Source organism: Crinia signifera, chromosome 2 (assembly GCF_055691185.1).
Source record: "Crinia signifera chromosome 2, ASM5569118v1, whole genome shotgun sequence".
In the NCBI taxonomy this organism is placed as follows: Eukaryota; Metazoa; Chordata; class Amphibia; order Anura; family Myobatrachidae; genus Crinia; species Crinia signifera.
The window spans coordinates 320,643,865-320,661,592 of NC_139218.1; the positions used below are offsets into that span (position 1 = coordinate 320,643,865).

Sequence of the window (17,728 nt, forward strand, 5' to 3'; positions counted from 1 at the left end):
AAAACGCAGGTAAGCTCCGGCGCCATTACGCTGGGCGGAGCTTACCCAGAGTGAGACCAGCTCTGTGAGGGCGCCAAAACCTGCTTCCTGCTTCTTCCCTGGCTGCTGGAAACGCCATTATACTGCTCCAGACACTCCTCAGCGGTGTGGATCAGAGGGAATCTGCTTGCAGAGACAGCTTCAGGTTTTCAGCGCTTGTGTACTTGTGCACTTGCCTGCTTACACTGTAAAGTACTGTTATTGATTACTGTACTGTATTACCAGCTCTTCTAATCGGAGAGCTAAGGTTATCAGGTGTATTGGTCTCCTCCATTATCCTCTGTACACCACCCCACTGGCTTGTTAAGCTGTACAGATCAGATAAGGCTACACATAGTATTTATCTGGTTATTTCACACTGCATATCCACTGTGTGTGCGCGCTGTGTGAGGGGAGACTGTTTGTTTGTCACAATGGTGAGGAAACTTACATGTATGGTGTGCAGTGATAAGTTTGTGCCAGCATCTTCATCACAGGTTACTTGTGAGTCATGCATGTCCCCTCAAAGTACTGGGGTCCCCCCACAACTAACTGGGCAGCAAAGTAGCACACAGGACAGCTCACAGGAGCCAGCCTGGGCTACAGGTATAAAAACCATGCTTGAAACTGTAACTACACAGTTAACTGCTACTGCAGCACAGACCCAGAGAGTACAAAGGGAGCTGGCTGTCCTCTCTGCCAGAGTGGATGTAATTACTCCCACCCCTGGGGATACTCGTAAGAGAAAGACCCCCTCTCTAACCCCTGATTCCGGGGCTGACGATGGGGATGATGGTGATGATATGGATGATGCAGACGCAGGTGATGACGAGCCTGATGCTTCACAGTCACTACTGCGGGGCACAGTGCCATTGATTATGGCAATCAGGGAGGTGTTGGACCTTCCCTTAGCTGAATCCACAACAGGTGATACCTTCTTTGCTACTCAGAAAAGGCAACAGGTAGTTTTCCCTGAGCAGGCTGACCTGGAAAGTACATTAGAGTCAGCGTGGAATAACCCAGAAATGAGGTTTAAAGTGGCTAAAAAGTTTAAGTCCACGTTTCCCTTCGATCCTGAGGGACGTAAGGTGTGGGAGGACCCACCAGAGGTTGATTCTTCTGTGTCTCGCTTAGCCAAAAAGATGGTACTCCCAGTACCAGGGTCGTCTTCACTTAAAGACACCACGGACAGAAAGGTTGAAAACACTTTGAAGTCCATTTTTACTGCTAGTGGCGCGTGTCAGCGTCCTGTATTAGCTAGTTGCTATATGGCCAAGTCCATATACACGTGGGCCTCCCAGATACAGGAAGGTCTTCTGGGCGACATGACAGTTGCACAGGTGTCTGAAAAATTACACCATATTCAGGACACTGCTAAAGTTCTGTGTGAAGCGCAGAAGGAGTTAGGAGCCATTAACGGCCGTAACTCAGCCATGGCAGTGTCAGGGCGCAGATCCCTCTGGCTCCGGCAGTGGGCAGCTGACGCTGACTCCAAAAGGAGTGTAGAAAACCTCCCCTTCACAGGTGGCAGGTTATTTGGCAGTGATTTAGACGAATTAATCTCTAAAGCCACGGCGGGAAGTCCACTTTCCTGCCATCCACTCCACAGGCGCCGAAGCGTCCTTTTCAGGCTCACTCCCAGCAGCAGTCCTTCCGGGCTAGTAAATTCCGCCCTAAAGCAAGGGGTGGTTCAAACGCTGCAAGAGGCTCCCGTGGTAAATTCAGGAAGCCTTCCGCTTCGGCCACCGCAGAGCGGCCATCTGGGGCAGCTGCAGGGAAACCCGCAGCATGACGGTGGGGCTCCACCATTAGCTCCGGCAGAGGTGGGAGCCAGACTGGCGTTCTTCGGCCAGGTTTGGGAAGCCTCGTGCCTCAATTCTTGGGTACAGGCTCTTATTACGCACGGCTACAAGCTGGAGTTTGCAGTTCAGCCACCTCAGAGGTTCTTCAAATCAGGCCTCCCAGCGTCCCCAGAGGACCAAGTGGTGTTGCAGCAAGCAATCCAAAAGCTGGTGCAGGCCAAGGTTATAACCCGGGTCCCTCCCCTAGAGAGGGGGCAGGGTTATTACTCGAACCTATTTGTAGTTCCGAAACCGGACGGGTCAGTGCGCCCAATTCTGAACTTAAAATCCCTGAATCCCTTCTTGAAAGTAACCAAATTCAAGATGGAGTCCTTGCGGGCCGTGATAGCGGCACTGGAGGAGGAGGAGTTCTTGGCGTCCCTAGATGTGAAGGACGCCTACCTTCACATCCCAATATGGCCCCCTCATCAGAAATATCTGAGGTTTGCGCTGTTAAACGAGCATTATCAGTTTCGCGCACTGCCATTCGGCTTGTCCTCAGCCCCGCGCATATTCACCAAGGTGATGGCGGAGATGATGGTGGTTTTAAGAAAAAAGGGTATCTGTGTGATACCATACTTGGACGACCTGTTAGTAAAGGCGCGGTCGCCACAGGAACTACAGACAGCTCTACAAGTTACCATACAGACCCTGTCGGGCCATGGTTGGCTCCTGAATCTGGCAAAGTCTTCTCTGATCCCTTCACAGAGACTCCAGTTCCTGGGCATGGTGATGGACACAGCTCTCATGAGAGTGTCCCTGCCACAGGACAAGGTGTTGGACATCCAGCGGCTGGTCACAGACTTGCTAAGGACCCCCCAGGTGACAGTACACCAGTGCATTGTCCTATTGGGAAAGATGGTCGCCTCTTTCGAGGCTCTCCAATTCGGGAGGTTTCACAGCAGGATTTTCCAGCTCGATCTCCTAGGGAAGTGGTCCGGGTCACACCACCAGATGCACCGGCGCATTGCGTTGTCATCTCGGACCAGACTGTCACTACAGTGGTGGCTCCACACGCCCAACCTGCTGGCAGGGCGTCGGATTGGCATCCAGGATTGGGTCTTAGTCACCACGGATGCAAGCCTCACGGGATGGGGGGCAGTGACCATGGGTCAGTCCTTTCAGGGCAAGTGGACCCTATGGGAAACACGCCTCCATATCAACAGCCTGGAGTTACGTGCTGTGTATTACGCACTTCTGAAGGCGGGCCCTCTCCTCAGCGGTCAGGCGGTCCGTATACAATCAGACAACGCCACCACTGTGGCATTCCTGAACAGACAGGGCGGGACCAAGAGCAGGCCCTGTATGAGGGAAGCATCGAAGATCCTGTCCTGGGCAGAGAGTCATTGCCAAGCGCTCTCGGCCATTTTCATACCCGGGGTGGACAACTGGGAAGCAGACTTCCTCAGTTGCCACGAGCTCCACCCCGGGGAATGGAGTCTACACCACCAGGTATTCAATTCTCTGGTGGCTCGGTGGGGGACCCCACTGGTAGACTTGATGGCATCAAGAAACAACTGGAAAGTATCCAGGTACTTCTCGAGGGCAAGAGACCCTCAGGCAGAAGGAGTGGACGCCCTCTCCATACCGTGGACGTTCAACAGCCTGGTCTATGTCTTCCCACCGATTCCCCTAGTGGCTCGGGTGCTAAGGAAGATAAGAAGAGAAGGAACCGAGGTGATTCTGGTGGCCCCAGACTGGCCACGAAGAACGTGGTACCCGGAACTTCTAAGTCTGCAAAGGGACTCGTGGCGCCTACCCCTGCAAAGAGATCTACTCATGCAAGGACCGTGCGTCTTCCAGGCCTTGGAACAGCTGCGTTTGACGGCCTGGAAGTTGAACGGCAGATCCTGACTCAGAAGGGGTTTCACACTTCGGTCATCAGAACTATGACAAGTGCAAGGAAACCGGTAACAGCTGCACATTACCACCATATCTGGAAAAGATATGTGGGTTGGTGCGAACAGGGAAAGTTTTCTCCATCAGAATTCAGACTTGAAAGATTTCTTAGCTTTCTTCAAGCTGGTCTGGATCTCGGCCTACGCCTAGGCTCTTTGAAGGTGCAGGTATCTGCGTTATCAGTTTTCTTCCAGAGGAAACTGGCTAATATTCCTGAAGTGCAGACATTTCTGCAAGGAGTATTGCATATACAACCTCCTTTTGTGGCCCCTACTCCACCGTGGGACTTGGATGTTGTGCTGCAGTTCCTTAAATCCTCCTGGTTTGAGCCCTTGGAGGAAATTGACCTGAAATATTTAACCTGGAAGACAGTGGTCTTACTGGCCCTAGCTTCGGCTAGGAGGGTCTCGGAGCTAGGGGCATTGACTTGCAAGAGTCCTTATTTGATATTCTTTGAGGACAGGGCAGAATTACGCACTAACCCGCGTTTTCTGCCCAAAGTGGTGTCTGCGTTCCATGTGAACCAGCCAATTGTGGTTTCTGCTGGTGGGCCTCATTCTGAGGTGCCGACGTCCTTGGACGTAGTAAGGATTCTCCGTGTCTACATCAGGAGAACAGCAAGGATTCGTAAAACTGATGGACTTTTCGTCCTTTATGATGCCCAAAAGATTGGACGTCCTGCTTCCAAGCAGTCTATTGCACGATGGATATGTGCAACCATTAAACAGGCTTATGCAGTAGCAAAGCTGCCTATGCCTGTTGGGGTGAAAGCTCACTCTACTCGTTCCGTGGGGACATCCTGGGCGGCTGCCCGAGGAGTTTCGGCCTTACAATTGTGTAGAGCAGCCACATGGTCTGGCCAACACATTTTTGTCAAATTTTATAAGTTTGATGCTCTGGCCACTGAGGATACTCAGTTTGGGCAAGCGGTGCTGCGGCAATAGGTTCCGCACAATCCCGCCCGTTCTGATATCTTTGGTATATCCCCATCGTTATGAACGACTCCCTGTATCCCATAAGAATGATAGAGAAAATAGGATTTTAATACCTACCGGTAAATCCTTTTCTCGAAGTTCTTATGGGATACAGGGCACCCGCCTCTGTGCGGAGGTTTGCCTTGCTCACTTTGTGAGATATGGACCAATTCTGGGTCCTTCTGCTACCCTTCTTGTTCCTGGCGGACATAGGGTGGAGGTTACCTAGGTAACTTAATCTTACATAGTGTACCTTAAAGGTCCACGAGTGTAAATTGTCACTTAGGTGATAATTCTATGCATTGTTCCAGTTGGAACACAGTTCAAAATAGTTGTCATGTTGACATGTTCTTAGGCCCTTAGACTTCCCAGGTTATGGGGTTGCTAATGTGGTCTGTTATGTTGAATGTTGGGTGTGCTGGATGAATCTCACCACGGTAAATATACACATATTCCTCTCATATTGTTCTTCTCCTTCGGCACAGTTCACTTAACTGAAGCTAGAGGGAGGGGAGCAGAGGGGAGGAGCCAGTACACCCTGTATAAATTTTTATATGTGCCTGTCTCCTTCGGATAAGCTCTTTTCCCCATCGTTATGAACGACTCCCTGTATCCCATAAGAACTTCGAGAAAAGGATTTACCGGTAGGTATTAAAATCCTATTTTTTCCTGATGCTTGCTGCTTGCATCAGTGAGCAAAATCTTCAGCCCTTGTTCATAGTACGTACAGTTTTGGAAATGGATAACCTAAGAACCAACATGGTTTTGCTTGAATACTCAATATATTCATGGCATTTTATACATGTATGTAAAATATGTTCTGTGCATGTAATGTGGATGGATACAACCAATACAGGTGCTGGACACCGCATAGGGTTCATAAACAAAAGCCAGGTTGTGCTGGTCATTACAGCGGATTATGGAATTCCTGTTATAATGGATGCCGCTACTAGTGTGCCCATGAATTAGACATGTGAGGCATATGCGCTCCATATATTTCTATGGGCGCCCATGATGCCTTTGCACGTCTGTAGGATAGTTCCAAAGATGTGTGGCTACATTTGTAACACTGTGTACACTAATATTTTTCGATGTTTGTATAAGTTATTCATGAAAGGGACAATCTGAAAGCAACACGCATCTATTCAATGCCGCCATTTCCCAACCACCATGAAACCTTTCAAATTCACTTTTGTGACCAAAAATGAGACCACTTTTATAAAATGTATTAAAACATATGGTAACGCATATCGGAGTCAGAGACCACGTCCATTGATTTGTTCTTTCTAGATAGATGAAACCCCGACGTGTATCGTCACAAATGACTTCATCAGGGGAACAGACTCCGACCCATCAGCTATAGGGATGGGAATTGTCAGCTGTCTAATGTTTTTGTGTGTGTGTGTTTTTAAAGTTGTCATACTGTATTTGTTTCTTGTGCATTTTTTTTAAAGAAAATTTAGCCTTTTTAATAAATGATTGGTGTATAATGCAATTCAGTCTTTTGTGTGACAAATTTCCACTGAAGTATTTCATTTAAGGATTGTGTGATATTTAGTTATTGCAGTGTTCCTGTGGTTCATTTAGTCTAGATCACAGGTACTCAAAGCTGGTCCTCAGTACCCCACACAGTGCATGTTTTCCAGGTCTCCTCACAGTCAAGTGAAATAATTAGCTCCACCTGTTGATCTTTTAAAATGTCAGTCAGTAATGAGTGCACCTGTTCCCCTGCCGGGTGACCTGGAAAATGTGAACTGTTGGGTCCAGCGGACTGAGTTTGAGAACCACTGGTCTAGAGGAGTTTTTGTTTTCTGAAGTCTTTGCTATGGCAGTGGTCTCTGAATGAACGCTCACACAGGTTATTCCACAGGTATATAGTTTCTCCTTGCCCTCATTCGTTTGATCATTTTTACAGGACCAAGAGAGACGCACTCCTCTGCATGCTGCTTCCTACTTAGGAGACACGCCAGTTATGGAACTATTAATACAGTCCGGTAAGAATTAGTTTGTATTCATCCTTCTTTTAAAAATAAAATGATCTCACACAGACTTCTGTCACTCATTAATATTATATTTTATAGTGTTGCTCTCTGTAGAACCACTGAAACATGAACCAAATAAATTGGCGGCACTCAGGAATACAGGAATATTTCCTTTTATTGACATTTCAAAGCTGGCACTTTGTCATCAGGACAATAAGTTACAAGTTGTAAATGGGCTCCCCTTCATCACTATATCTATATCATCATTCACGAACAGTGTCTTTATCTTTGATGCTGCAAAATCCTGTGAGTGCTGCCAGATTCAATGGTTTTTATTTGTGCATTTGCACGGTGGATGAGGTTCTATTGCTGCCAGGGAATTTAAGGTTTTACAATAAACCGAAACAGTGAAGTGTGATCTCGAACAACCTGTAGCCAATCACGTTTAAGAATTGTTCATACAACACACTTTATATATAAAGTTTCTTATATAGCGCATTAAAATTCTGTTGCACAATTGAAAATGGTTATATTCAAAAAAAACAAAGAACTTGGCAGTTGCAGAAAGTCAAAATGGTAGGAGAGCCCTGCTTGCAAGCTTATAATCCTCTATAGGGAAATAGGCATTAATACACAAGGTCAATTGTGATCTATCGCATATTGGTCCACCAGATTGCAAAGGTTCTTGGTGCGCTGTATGATGCAGTGACCCAGCAATTTTTTTGTTAATTGCAGAAGTAACTGTTTTTTCCTATTTAGGTGCTAATGTTAATGCAAAGGATTCACTCTGGCTTACTCCCTTGCACCGAGCTGCGGCTGCACGAAATGAGGTAAATTATTTTTTAGTGGCTGTTTTGTGCTCCACCTGGCCTTTGCTTTTATTAAAAACCATGATTAAAATCTGTCAAATTACTACATTTATTATGGCAAATGTACATTTAAACCAATTGTACCTTTACAGGATGTTACAATATTTGTTTTAAACCTAGCCTCTTATTTTACTCTTATTTTAACTTTACATTGGAATTTGGCTTTTTGTTTCCTCTGCATTTTATCTGCTTTGTTGATGTGATCTATTTTTCACCCTTCCCTTTGTATTCTAGTAGTCTTGAGTTTGACACGTAACCATTTTGTCCACTTAGAGAGCGATCTCCCTCCTGGTAAAGCACTCTGCAGACGTCACTGCTCGGGACAAGAACTGGCAGACTCCCCTACATGCAGCTGTTGCAAACCGAGCAATTAAATGTGCGGAGACCTTAATTGGGCAGATGAAAAATGTCAACACAGCGGATCGCACAGGACGTACTGTACTCCATCATGCTGTTCTTAGTGGTAGTATAGAGGTATGTACACAAAGGATTGGTCACCATTCAAGTTTGATAAATATTACCTCTGTGTGATCCTGGTATATTTCCACAAAAATCCACATTTTGAAACCTCCTTTCATCTTCCTGTTGCATCTGGTGTTAAAAGTATAAGGGGTTCAGGGTTTCTAGAGAAGCTCACAAGTAAACATGAGTACAGCTTTTTGGTAGCTCTATAGTAATAACTTGTTCATACTTTTCAGATTGTTGTAATGCTGCTGAACCGGAGGGCGCACCATAGCATTTGTGATAAAAAGGACCGGCACCCCATAATGTATTCATCTTACCTGGGTAAGTCTCGCCGCACTCTTGGACTAGTTTTGTTGTGTGGTGTGCTCACAGCACCGTACCTCACCAATCCATTTATTTTATTAATAATTTGTCTAGTTTCAATGTGACACTTTTGCCTGTTAAATCTATTTTTCTGAAGCCATGGTGGAACACTGGGAGCCTGCCTTTCGATCCTCCCTGCTGGGAGGTTTTTTTTTATATATCCCTAAACCATGGTGCGGGTGCTTGTAAGCTGCTGTATTTGGCGTTCCTTTCTTCTCTTTTCCTGTTTCTTGGCTTATTGAGTAAACTGAGCTTGTCTGGGGCGGGCTGGGTAATGGGCTGGGGAGCCTCTCCCACTGCACTCAAGTTAACTCCTTGGTGCCCGGTCTGAGGGACCTGAGATGACCCAATGTACCAGTGTTCCACCATGACTTCCGAAAATGGATTCAACATGTAAGACAAAAATCCTGTTCATTTTTTTTTTCTTGAGACATTCATTAATGTCTTAAGTTCAATTCGATCAGTTGATTATAAAAGAGGACTTGTGAAGTGTCATTCATGTCTTTTATACAAATTTCAGATATTTTAATGTGGTGCATTAACCTCTCAATGTTATTCAGTTTAAGGTTTAACTTTCACAGATGTTGTATGGTATTTTTAGTAAATGATATCTGAGAAAGAACTAGTGACTAGTTTCTCTGCATCGTGTGTATATTTGGGGCCAGATACTGGCAAACGGATAATTTTTATGCAGCAATGTTGTAAAAGTAAGGAAACGTAGCTGTGATATTTGCCCTGCTAAACGTTACCTCTTTACACATGACTCCTAACTTGCTGGAATTTCAGGACTAAAAATCCCGGCCCTATTTACATCTTAGCTTCTGGTCTTGATCCTTTTTCAGGACATCTGGAGATTACAAAGCTGCTGATATCTCAGGGAGCTGATGCCATGTCAAAGGATAAAAACGGTTATACGCCCCTCCATGCAGCGGCTTCTAGTGGAAGGATTGATATTGTGAAGTATTTGCTAAAGCTGGGTGTGGAGGTAAGTAGGAAGATGCTTAGTGATTATTCCTGATTGCACAAAACTTTCTTGTACATACTTTAATAAACTAAGAAAGGGTCCCTTATGCTTTGTTCACAATTGACGAGGTGTACAAGAGACATCTTGCACAACAAACGGGTGGGGAGCAAGGGACATGCTGCAACATCTAGCGTTATCCTTTTCTGTCTGGCATGTTCAGACCGCTAATGCTTACTTATAGCGTGCATGGTCAGTGACGTTGTGTGCACACAATGGGCAAAATTTAGATTACAGATGCGTACACGCTAGATGCTGACCTGTTGGAATTGGCAGAATTGTTTAAATTGCTGTCCAGTGTGTACCCAGCTTTAGACTGTATTCTCTTCAATGATCCATTTGGACAACCATCCATGTTTCCATATAAATGTACACTCAAACAGGAGGCAAATACATAGTAATTAAGGTTGAAAAAAGACCGTCCATCAAGTTCAACCTATACAGTTTTTAGAATTGGGGTCAATCCGATTTGTGCTGAAGGGTGCAAGGTGCAGTTTAAATGCTGAAAACGGCACCCGAATTAAGCCGATCTCGCACCCTTTATTGGGATGTTTTAGCTTAAAATTGCTTACACCCCAATGGAGGTGTGAGCAATTTTTAAGCGATATCAGTTCGCCGTAAAGTGTGCCCGGTCCCGTGATTTACGAGGTGCGACTCATCATTAACCTGTTAGGATCAACCCCTGAGACTTTAATATATCCATGTGTTTCATGCTTGTGGTGTGTTTTTGTTTGCCTTTACTCTAAATCGTAATTGTGCTCAAACAGATAGATGAACCGAATTTCTTTGGAAACACTGCCCTGCACATTGCCTGTTACATGGGCCAGGATGCTGTGGCCATCGAACTGGTCAACAACGGATCTAATGTCAATCAGCCCAATGAGAAGGGCTTTACCCCTTTGCACTTTGCTGCCGTTTCCACGAATGGAGCACTGTGCCTAGAGCTGCTAGTCAACAATGGAGCTGATGTCAATTATCAGGTACATTCTCTTGAGTGGGGTGATTATATGTAACAAATGAGCCCCTGATATACACTAAGACTTTTACTGATGGGCTGCACTTTACTGTTTATGTAAATCATACCCTTGTTTTGTTAAATTGTGTGAGCTATGTGATCCATGCGATTAAAAATGAATTTTTATTAGCCACATTAACATAGTTTTTACAGTTACATTGTTGTGGTTACTTTCTAAATATGGAGGCCATTCAGATAATCATTTTACAATATACCGATTGGCTACAGCTACTTAGTTGTCCGCACATGTCTACATTTATTTTATATTTTTTTTGACCCTTTGTTACTGTTAAAAATAGCTATTCAAGTGCTCTCCATGACAATAACCAGACAAATGCTGATCTTAATGGAACTCTGCTCCAGGCAGGGTGGTAGGTAATGGAGTTTGCAAGATTGAACTCACTTCAATAACAGTTGTACTTCAAAAGGTTAAGAAAAATAGAGGTATAAAAGTTGGTGCATATTAATGCCACCTCAAGTTATAAATATTCCCTTATGAGTTTATACAAGTCATTAAGGTGGCCATACATCAGAAAGACATTGCACCCAACCATACAATCTCAATGGATTGTATGACAGATTGTGAGTACATTGTGTGTCAAAAACCCACCAAGGACTGCTCGATAGTTGAAAGGAAATTGGACATAATCAAGATTGTAAGACCAGACTTTCTGATGTATGGCCACCTTTAGGCACCACAAAAGGACAGAACTGTATTTCTTCATCGGCCCATATGGTTACTCAGGTATTACACTGGGGATAGGCTGGCGTAAGACGCTGGGCACCCAACAGTTAAAGTCTAGACTTCCCGGGAGCCCAGGCTCCTTCTATACCTCACCCCAGTCAAGGCAAGTTTTCATTTAGGATCTGGCAGGAGTCCGGCTTTTTTTATTTATTTTTTTTAATAGGGGGCTACTGTTTTTCGCAGCCTACAGCTTTTTTTTTTTTTCTAATTTCTTTTTGTACACGCATAGCTGGGCATTCTATGTGACATACAATACCATACTGACTATTTGGCAGGTCTAGGTGCTACTATTAATCAACTGGAAATCTCCAGATTAGTGTACCCAAAAGAAAACAAGAATTTTGCAATAGTGTGATACTGATACAATAAATGGCAAAGTTATTAAAACCACAACAGTATGAGCTCGTACCGAATGGTTTTGTCTACACAGTGGGTAGACTACAGCGTTTGTTTGAGAGACTTAAAATGTCACCAAGGATCATCTCCTTATATTCTTTTTCCTTATAGTAATATCCACTCAAAAGGATGAAGAGAAAAACATCATGGTGCAATACATAATGTTTATTATTAATTAATAAAAAGTGTGCAGGAATTAGAATCAAGGGACTCTCACCATTTGATTTTGTCTACAAAATTTGTAGACAAAATAAGCATGTGTTATAACCTTCAGGCGTCCCTGGATGCTGGAGTCTGGTAAGAAATCCCAAGAGTCCTTTCCCCAAAAGTAGCCAGCAGCCGACCAGTTTCAATACCTTGCGGTATCTTCAAGGCATATGATTTAGAGAAAATTCTAATCCACACCGGGTTTTTCTGTAACATATGCCGCTCATTTCCATCCAATTTGCGCCAAAAAGCGGATGTGACGTTTGCGTTCAATGGGGAACTTCCGGTTTGCGTGTAATATTGCGGAACTTCTGATTTTTGCCGGTAATTGTGTGTGCAAACGTGCTGTTTCATATTGGTTCCTTCCATCTTTCAACTTCATCTTTATGCCGGAATGTCCATATCATTACATAAAGTACAAAAGTGCTTTATGTTGTGCAGTTGTACCTCATAGAAAAACAATCAATAAAAATAAAATTTGATAAAAGATCATAAAAACTCATGAGTTTAAAGCATAAACCTAAAGATATAAAGATAAAGTTGGAAGGTACCAATATGAAACCGCACGTTTGTACACACAATTACCGGTGGAAATAGAAGTTCCGCGATATGACACGCAAACCGGAAGTTGCCGCTGGAACGCAAATGTCACTTCCGCTTTTTGCCACGACCGGAAGTCGTGTTTTGCCGCGAATTGGATGGAAATGAGCGGCATATGTTACAGAAAAACCCGGTGTGGATTAGAACTTTCTCTAAATCATCTGTATTACGCTTTTAGTAAATCTATGGCCGGAATTAGGTTTTACTTTTTTTATGAAAGTGGGAGGTATAAATAAATATCCTGCCCAAATAGCCAGAATCTTATGCCTTGAAGAAGATACTGCAAGGTATTGAAACTAGTCGGCTGCTGGCTACTTTTAAAATCGGGGAAAGTACTCTTGGGATTTCTTACCAGACTCCAGCATCCAGGGACGCCTGAAGGTTATAACACATGCTTATTTTGTCTACAAATTTTGTAGACAAAATCAAATGGTGAGAGTCCATTGATTCTAATTCCTGCATACTCTGTTTTAATTGATAATAAACATTATTATGTATTGCACCATGTTTTTCTCTTAATCCTTTTGAGTGGATATCACTATAAGGAAAAAGAATATAAGGAGGAGATGATCCTTGGTGACATTTTAAGTCTCTCAAACAAACGCTGTAGTCTACCCACTGTGTAGACAAAACCATTCGGTACGAGCTCATACTGTTGTGGTTTTAATAACTGCCATTTACTGTATCTGTATCACACTATTGCAAAATACTTGTTTTCTTTTGGGTACACTAATCTGTAGATTTCCAGTTGATTGATAGTAGTGCCTAGGAGACCTGCCAATTTTTTTTTTTTAAGTGGTGATTCAATCATTCGGAGGTGGTCACCGGGGCTGTTTATTAGCGCACGATATAATAGTTTAAATCCATTTTCCACTACATTCTATGTGACAGTTGCACCGCCGCTCCACCAATCCTCAGCATTGGCGAGTTAATCAGCAAATATGGCCAGGCCCACCCCCAACCTACACTGAAGACTGCAGCCGAACGTAGAGTGAGAATAGAATAGTGCCCGAAGCATGGCAAGCTCAGCGATACACCTATATGGTGTCCATGTTGACAGACACCAAAAAAACTAACAACGCAAGACAACCTTTTCAGTGTCGACCATGTTTGGTGCCTTTTTCTTTGTGTCAACATTGAGTCTGTCGACCATTTAAAGGTGACACTCGACCTAGCGTCAATCCTATCATTTGACTCGGTCGGGTGACATGGAACCCAAGAACTGTTGTAGATTCTTGAGGACCAAGTCTGGGAACCACGGTTTTAAGTGGTCAATAGGTCTACACTGGATAAAGAACGACATAAGTTGTGTTTTTTTTTATTTAGCAGTGGGACTTTAGACATTCAGTTATATCTCACTGTATGCCCTGCAAAAATAAATTCTTGATCAGTCATGCATTCCATCCCATCCCCCCCCCCCCCAGCTGCATACGGTCCGACAACACCTTAATGGCTCCGTTGGGCCCCCATGTAGTGGCAACCAACAATTGATTTGTTGTTGAACCAATTGTCCCCAGAAACTGCAGTGAGACACTTAATCCGGATTTCTGTTCTGCTGACCTTCATTTTTTATTTGATAGCTTGAGTTTTTAACTATCATTCTCTCATGTATCATTGTTATGTTGTTGTAATGGTACTGTAGCTGTGCTGCTTCTACACTGTCCACAATGTTTAAATTATTTGTCCTTTCTTCCCCTTTGGGCAGAGTAAAGAAGGGAAGAGTCCATTGCACATGGCTGCAGTACATGGAAGGTTTACACGTTCCCAGATTTTGATTCAGAATGGTATGTTCCTGCTTACTTACACAGCCGTCATTATTTTTATTTAATTTTTTTTTTTTTTTTTTTTTTTTTTAGAAATGTGTGATCGCTTTGAGACTTATGCATGATCTCTGTTACCCCACAGGTAGTGAAATTGACTGTGCTGATAAATACGGCAATACTCCTCTGCATGTTGCTGCTAGATATGGGCATGAGCTGCTAATTAGTACATTGATGACAAATGGTGCGGATACTGCACGGTAAGGAACAGTGCACAGACTTTTTTCCATTAATATTTGTAGTCCTAACAGAGAACCATTCAAATCATATAAAGTTGGTAAAGTTCTATCATGTAGATTGTTTTGTTTTGTTTTACACTAGGCGTGGAGTTCATGGCATGTTTCCCCTGCACTTAGCTGTCCTATTTGGGTTTTCAGACTGTTGTCGTAAGCTACTTTCCTCAGGTAAATAACAGTATGCAAAAAAATTATATGTATGGTTTCCGTTTTAGGACGAAGCGTTTGTTAGAGCGCAAGGCAGAATTATTGGGAAAATATGTATTTTGCATGCATAGTAGCAACTGCTGCCAAAGCTCTAGAACTGGTCCAGGTTGGCTCATTTCTCCTTTTTGTCCCACTAAACTTGATCTCTCCCTCCCAACGTATCTTCTCAATCACCTTCAGGGACCCAGAGGCTGCAGTCTGCCAACTGCTGCAGAAAGCGTTCATTGAGCTCAGAAGTGCAGTTTTGCTCCCTGAGGCTAGCACATCGGCAGGTTGCTCTGGATACCTGCTTATTATGTAGGAAAATCTGTCCAGTGCTACTGTTCTTCCGCTTTAGTCTTCAAGTGGATAACTGTGGTAGTTTACCAGTGATTGGGGGGGGGAGAGAGAGCACAATTTGGATACTGGAGTCATTACCAAAGGGTAGGCACGCTGCCACTTGTTGCGTCTAGATTCTTATTATATTGGGTTGAATGATATCTTGAACTTCTTGAGATACAGCAGTAATAAACCCAAAGTGTTTTGCGGTGTGTTCTGTAATTGATATCCATTGTATTTACCCTTTTTTTTTCAGGTCAGTTGTACAGCATAGTGGCCTCGCTGAGTAATGAACATGTGCTGTCTGCCGGATTTGATATTAACACACCTGACAACCTCGGGAGGACCTGCCTCCACGCTGCTGCTTCAGGAGGGTGAGTCTTCATGAGAACCAGGAACTTTTTCACTACACTGTGACCTGTGGCAGAACATTACATAATCTGGCTCCAAATCACCATGTTAGGGTGGTGCAATCAGTCTGAGATGAAATCATTTTCTATGTGCCTGGTAACTTGGCTCTTTCACTACAGTAAAATGTATTGAATGGTACAAATGCGTATGTAAAATGGTATTTGCAGTGCAGAACCATAATCGGCTAGAGTTGGTATTCCCTGAAACCATTTCTTGTATAAGCTCATGTTCCTCCGGTTCTGCGGTGCAGAGTGTTGGAATTGACCTCTCAATCCTTTAGTTCTGGTGCACATCCACCTGAAGATGGTAGGGCCACCATGGTCTCGCTGCCTCATGTATCATTGATTTGTGAATTTTGTGCCCTGGCCAATATGTGCAACCTATTCAGCTGTTGTCTTGCTGTAAAAAGTTTTTCAATTGTTTTGCAGAAACGTTGAATGTCTTAACTTGCTGGCGAGCAGCGGCGCTGATCTGATGAGACAGGATAAATTTGGAAGGTGCGCTTAAAAATGTCATGCTATATAGGCCTTTTTTAGAAGATATTTTAAGGTGGACAAAGTGTGTACACACCATTTTTATATAGTTTTATATATATTTCCAGTGGACCTGAATGGAGTACATTTATGTTGTGCTTTCTTACTATAACAAATGGTTATTCGAAGGCTAAAGTATCCTTAAAGGGTCCTAGTAATGGTGCCCATACATTAGTGCAATCGGATACAGTACGACCTCGCGATGTGATCTCCCATCCGATTGCATAAGTTCATTTTTTCCCAGCACCCAATGGGCAATGTGACCCATCCGGTGCTGGAACCGGGTAGGGCCAGGAGACTGGTGGGTGGTAGCTGGCAGTGATCAGCAGGGCGGGCAGCGGTAGTCAGTGGAGCTGACGGTGGGTGGCAGAATTTGGAAACTTCAAAAGACTGGCTCTTTGCCAATCTTTTGAAATGCAGAAACGGGGTAGGAAATGGCGCCTGGAGGTGACCCGGGGCTTGCCTGCCGAGGTGAGAGAGAGCATCGCATTGCGAGTGATCACATATGTTTAAAAACCCCATGTGAGCGCACAAAGGTACACAAACTCTTAGGGGTGTAGTCAATTCTTTTTGCAAGCTGTGACAGAGCAGTGCTGCCTGCTCGCTGTCACCGCTCCGCAGGGTTATTATTCAACTGACCCCCTGCACACGCCATTTCCCCCTTGCTAGCTTTTTGGAGCGAGGGGGAAATGGCGTGTGCGGCCACTAAAACAGCGAGACTCGCAGCTAAATGCAGCGGGCTCCCTGCACTAGCAGCGAGGATTCCCCTAGAATGTTAAATAGGGTGAGCGGCCGGCACGGGGGTTAAATGGCGAGGATCACTTGTGTTAGGAGATCCCTGACGTTTAACCTACTCGCCGGCCGTATTGAATACACCCCATTGTCTGTTGTGTTGTAGTTGCCATTCAACAAATCAGTTGCAAATAATCGAATGAGCATCGATGGATGCCTTGCTCTAAGGTTGGTGAAAGTTCATGCTGCTAATGGTAGCAACTTCCACAGGTAAAAGGATGGGGAAGGTGTGGCTGCATATAACCGTGGAATACTGTTTACGAACAAGCGGCAGTATTTATTTACAGGAGTCCATTTGCAGTCCTGTTGCTGACAACTGTGCATGCTCACCAAAGTATCTAAATTGTTTTCTTTTCCCCACTTAGGACTCCGCTGCACTATGCTGCTGCTAATGGCAGCTACCAGTGCACAGTGACACTAGTCACAGCTGGAGCCAGTGTTACTGTGGCAGACTTCAAAGGCTGCACCCCATTACACTATGCTGCTGCTTCAGATACCTACAGGAGGTGAGTACCCATGCATTATGAAATTAGAATTGTGTTGCTATTGGTTTTTTGTTTGTTTTTCAAATCATCTTTCCGGGCAACAATGATTGGTTTAATTAAAAATTTTTTTTTTTAATTTATTTTATTAGATCTATAGAGTAACCATTCTTACCACTGTTTCTTTTCTGTTTATGCTGTGGTGTAATATTTTTTTTTTTTTTTTCGTTTTCCTTTTTATCCTGTAAAATACTTTTCACAATCATCTTGTGGGCAAAACGAAGATATAAAGTATTGGTTCATCCCTCTAGATTTTGCTTGTGAGCAATCCCTTTGTATCCTCTAGGTCTGATTCTCGTATGTGAATAAAGCAAAAAAAGCGCAAGTAATAACCCTTTTCCACGTTGGTTCCAGGTCTGACTCGAGATTCAGATACCCGGTTCAGAGCAGTGACTGACGACTCTGCTGCTGGCATATTTTTATTTCTGGGACAGAGCAGTTTGTCTCATATAGGTACAGTAGTGCCAGGAGTCT

At 43.9% G+C, this 17,728-nt stretch overlaps 1 protein-coding gene across 7 annotated transcripts in view; it reads left to right on the forward strand.

The window, feature by feature from the left end:
- Positions 1–17,728, forward strand: part of ANKRD52 (ankyrin repeat domain 52) — a 79,711-nt gene that overhangs the window by 12,697 nt on the left and 49,286 nt on the right. For all 7 annotated transcript variants that reach the window (XM_083169141.1, XM_083169147.1, XM_083169148.1 and 4 more), the window contains exons 3-14: positions 6,648–6,726; positions 7,474–7,544; positions 7,857–8,057; positions 8,282–8,369; positions 9,254–9,396; positions 10,200–10,412; positions 14,101–14,179; positions 14,301–14,415; positions 14,537–14,619; positions 15,233–15,350; positions 15,816–15,884; positions 17,078–17,218. In XM_083169141.1, the coding sequence (XP_083025267.1) occupies positions 6,648–6,726; positions 7,474–7,544; positions 7,857–8,057; positions 8,282–8,369; positions 9,254–9,396; positions 10,200–10,412; positions 14,101–14,179; positions 14,301–14,415; positions 14,537–14,619; positions 15,233–15,350; positions 15,816–15,884; positions 17,078–17,218 (1,400 nt within the window). The remainder of the gene's footprint in view (positions 1–6,647; positions 6,727–7,473; positions 7,545–7,856; positions 8,058–8,281; positions 8,370–9,253; positions 9,397–10,199; positions 10,413–14,100; positions 14,180–14,300; positions 14,416–14,536; positions 14,620–15,232; positions 15,351–15,815; positions 15,885–17,077; positions 17,219–17,728) is intronic.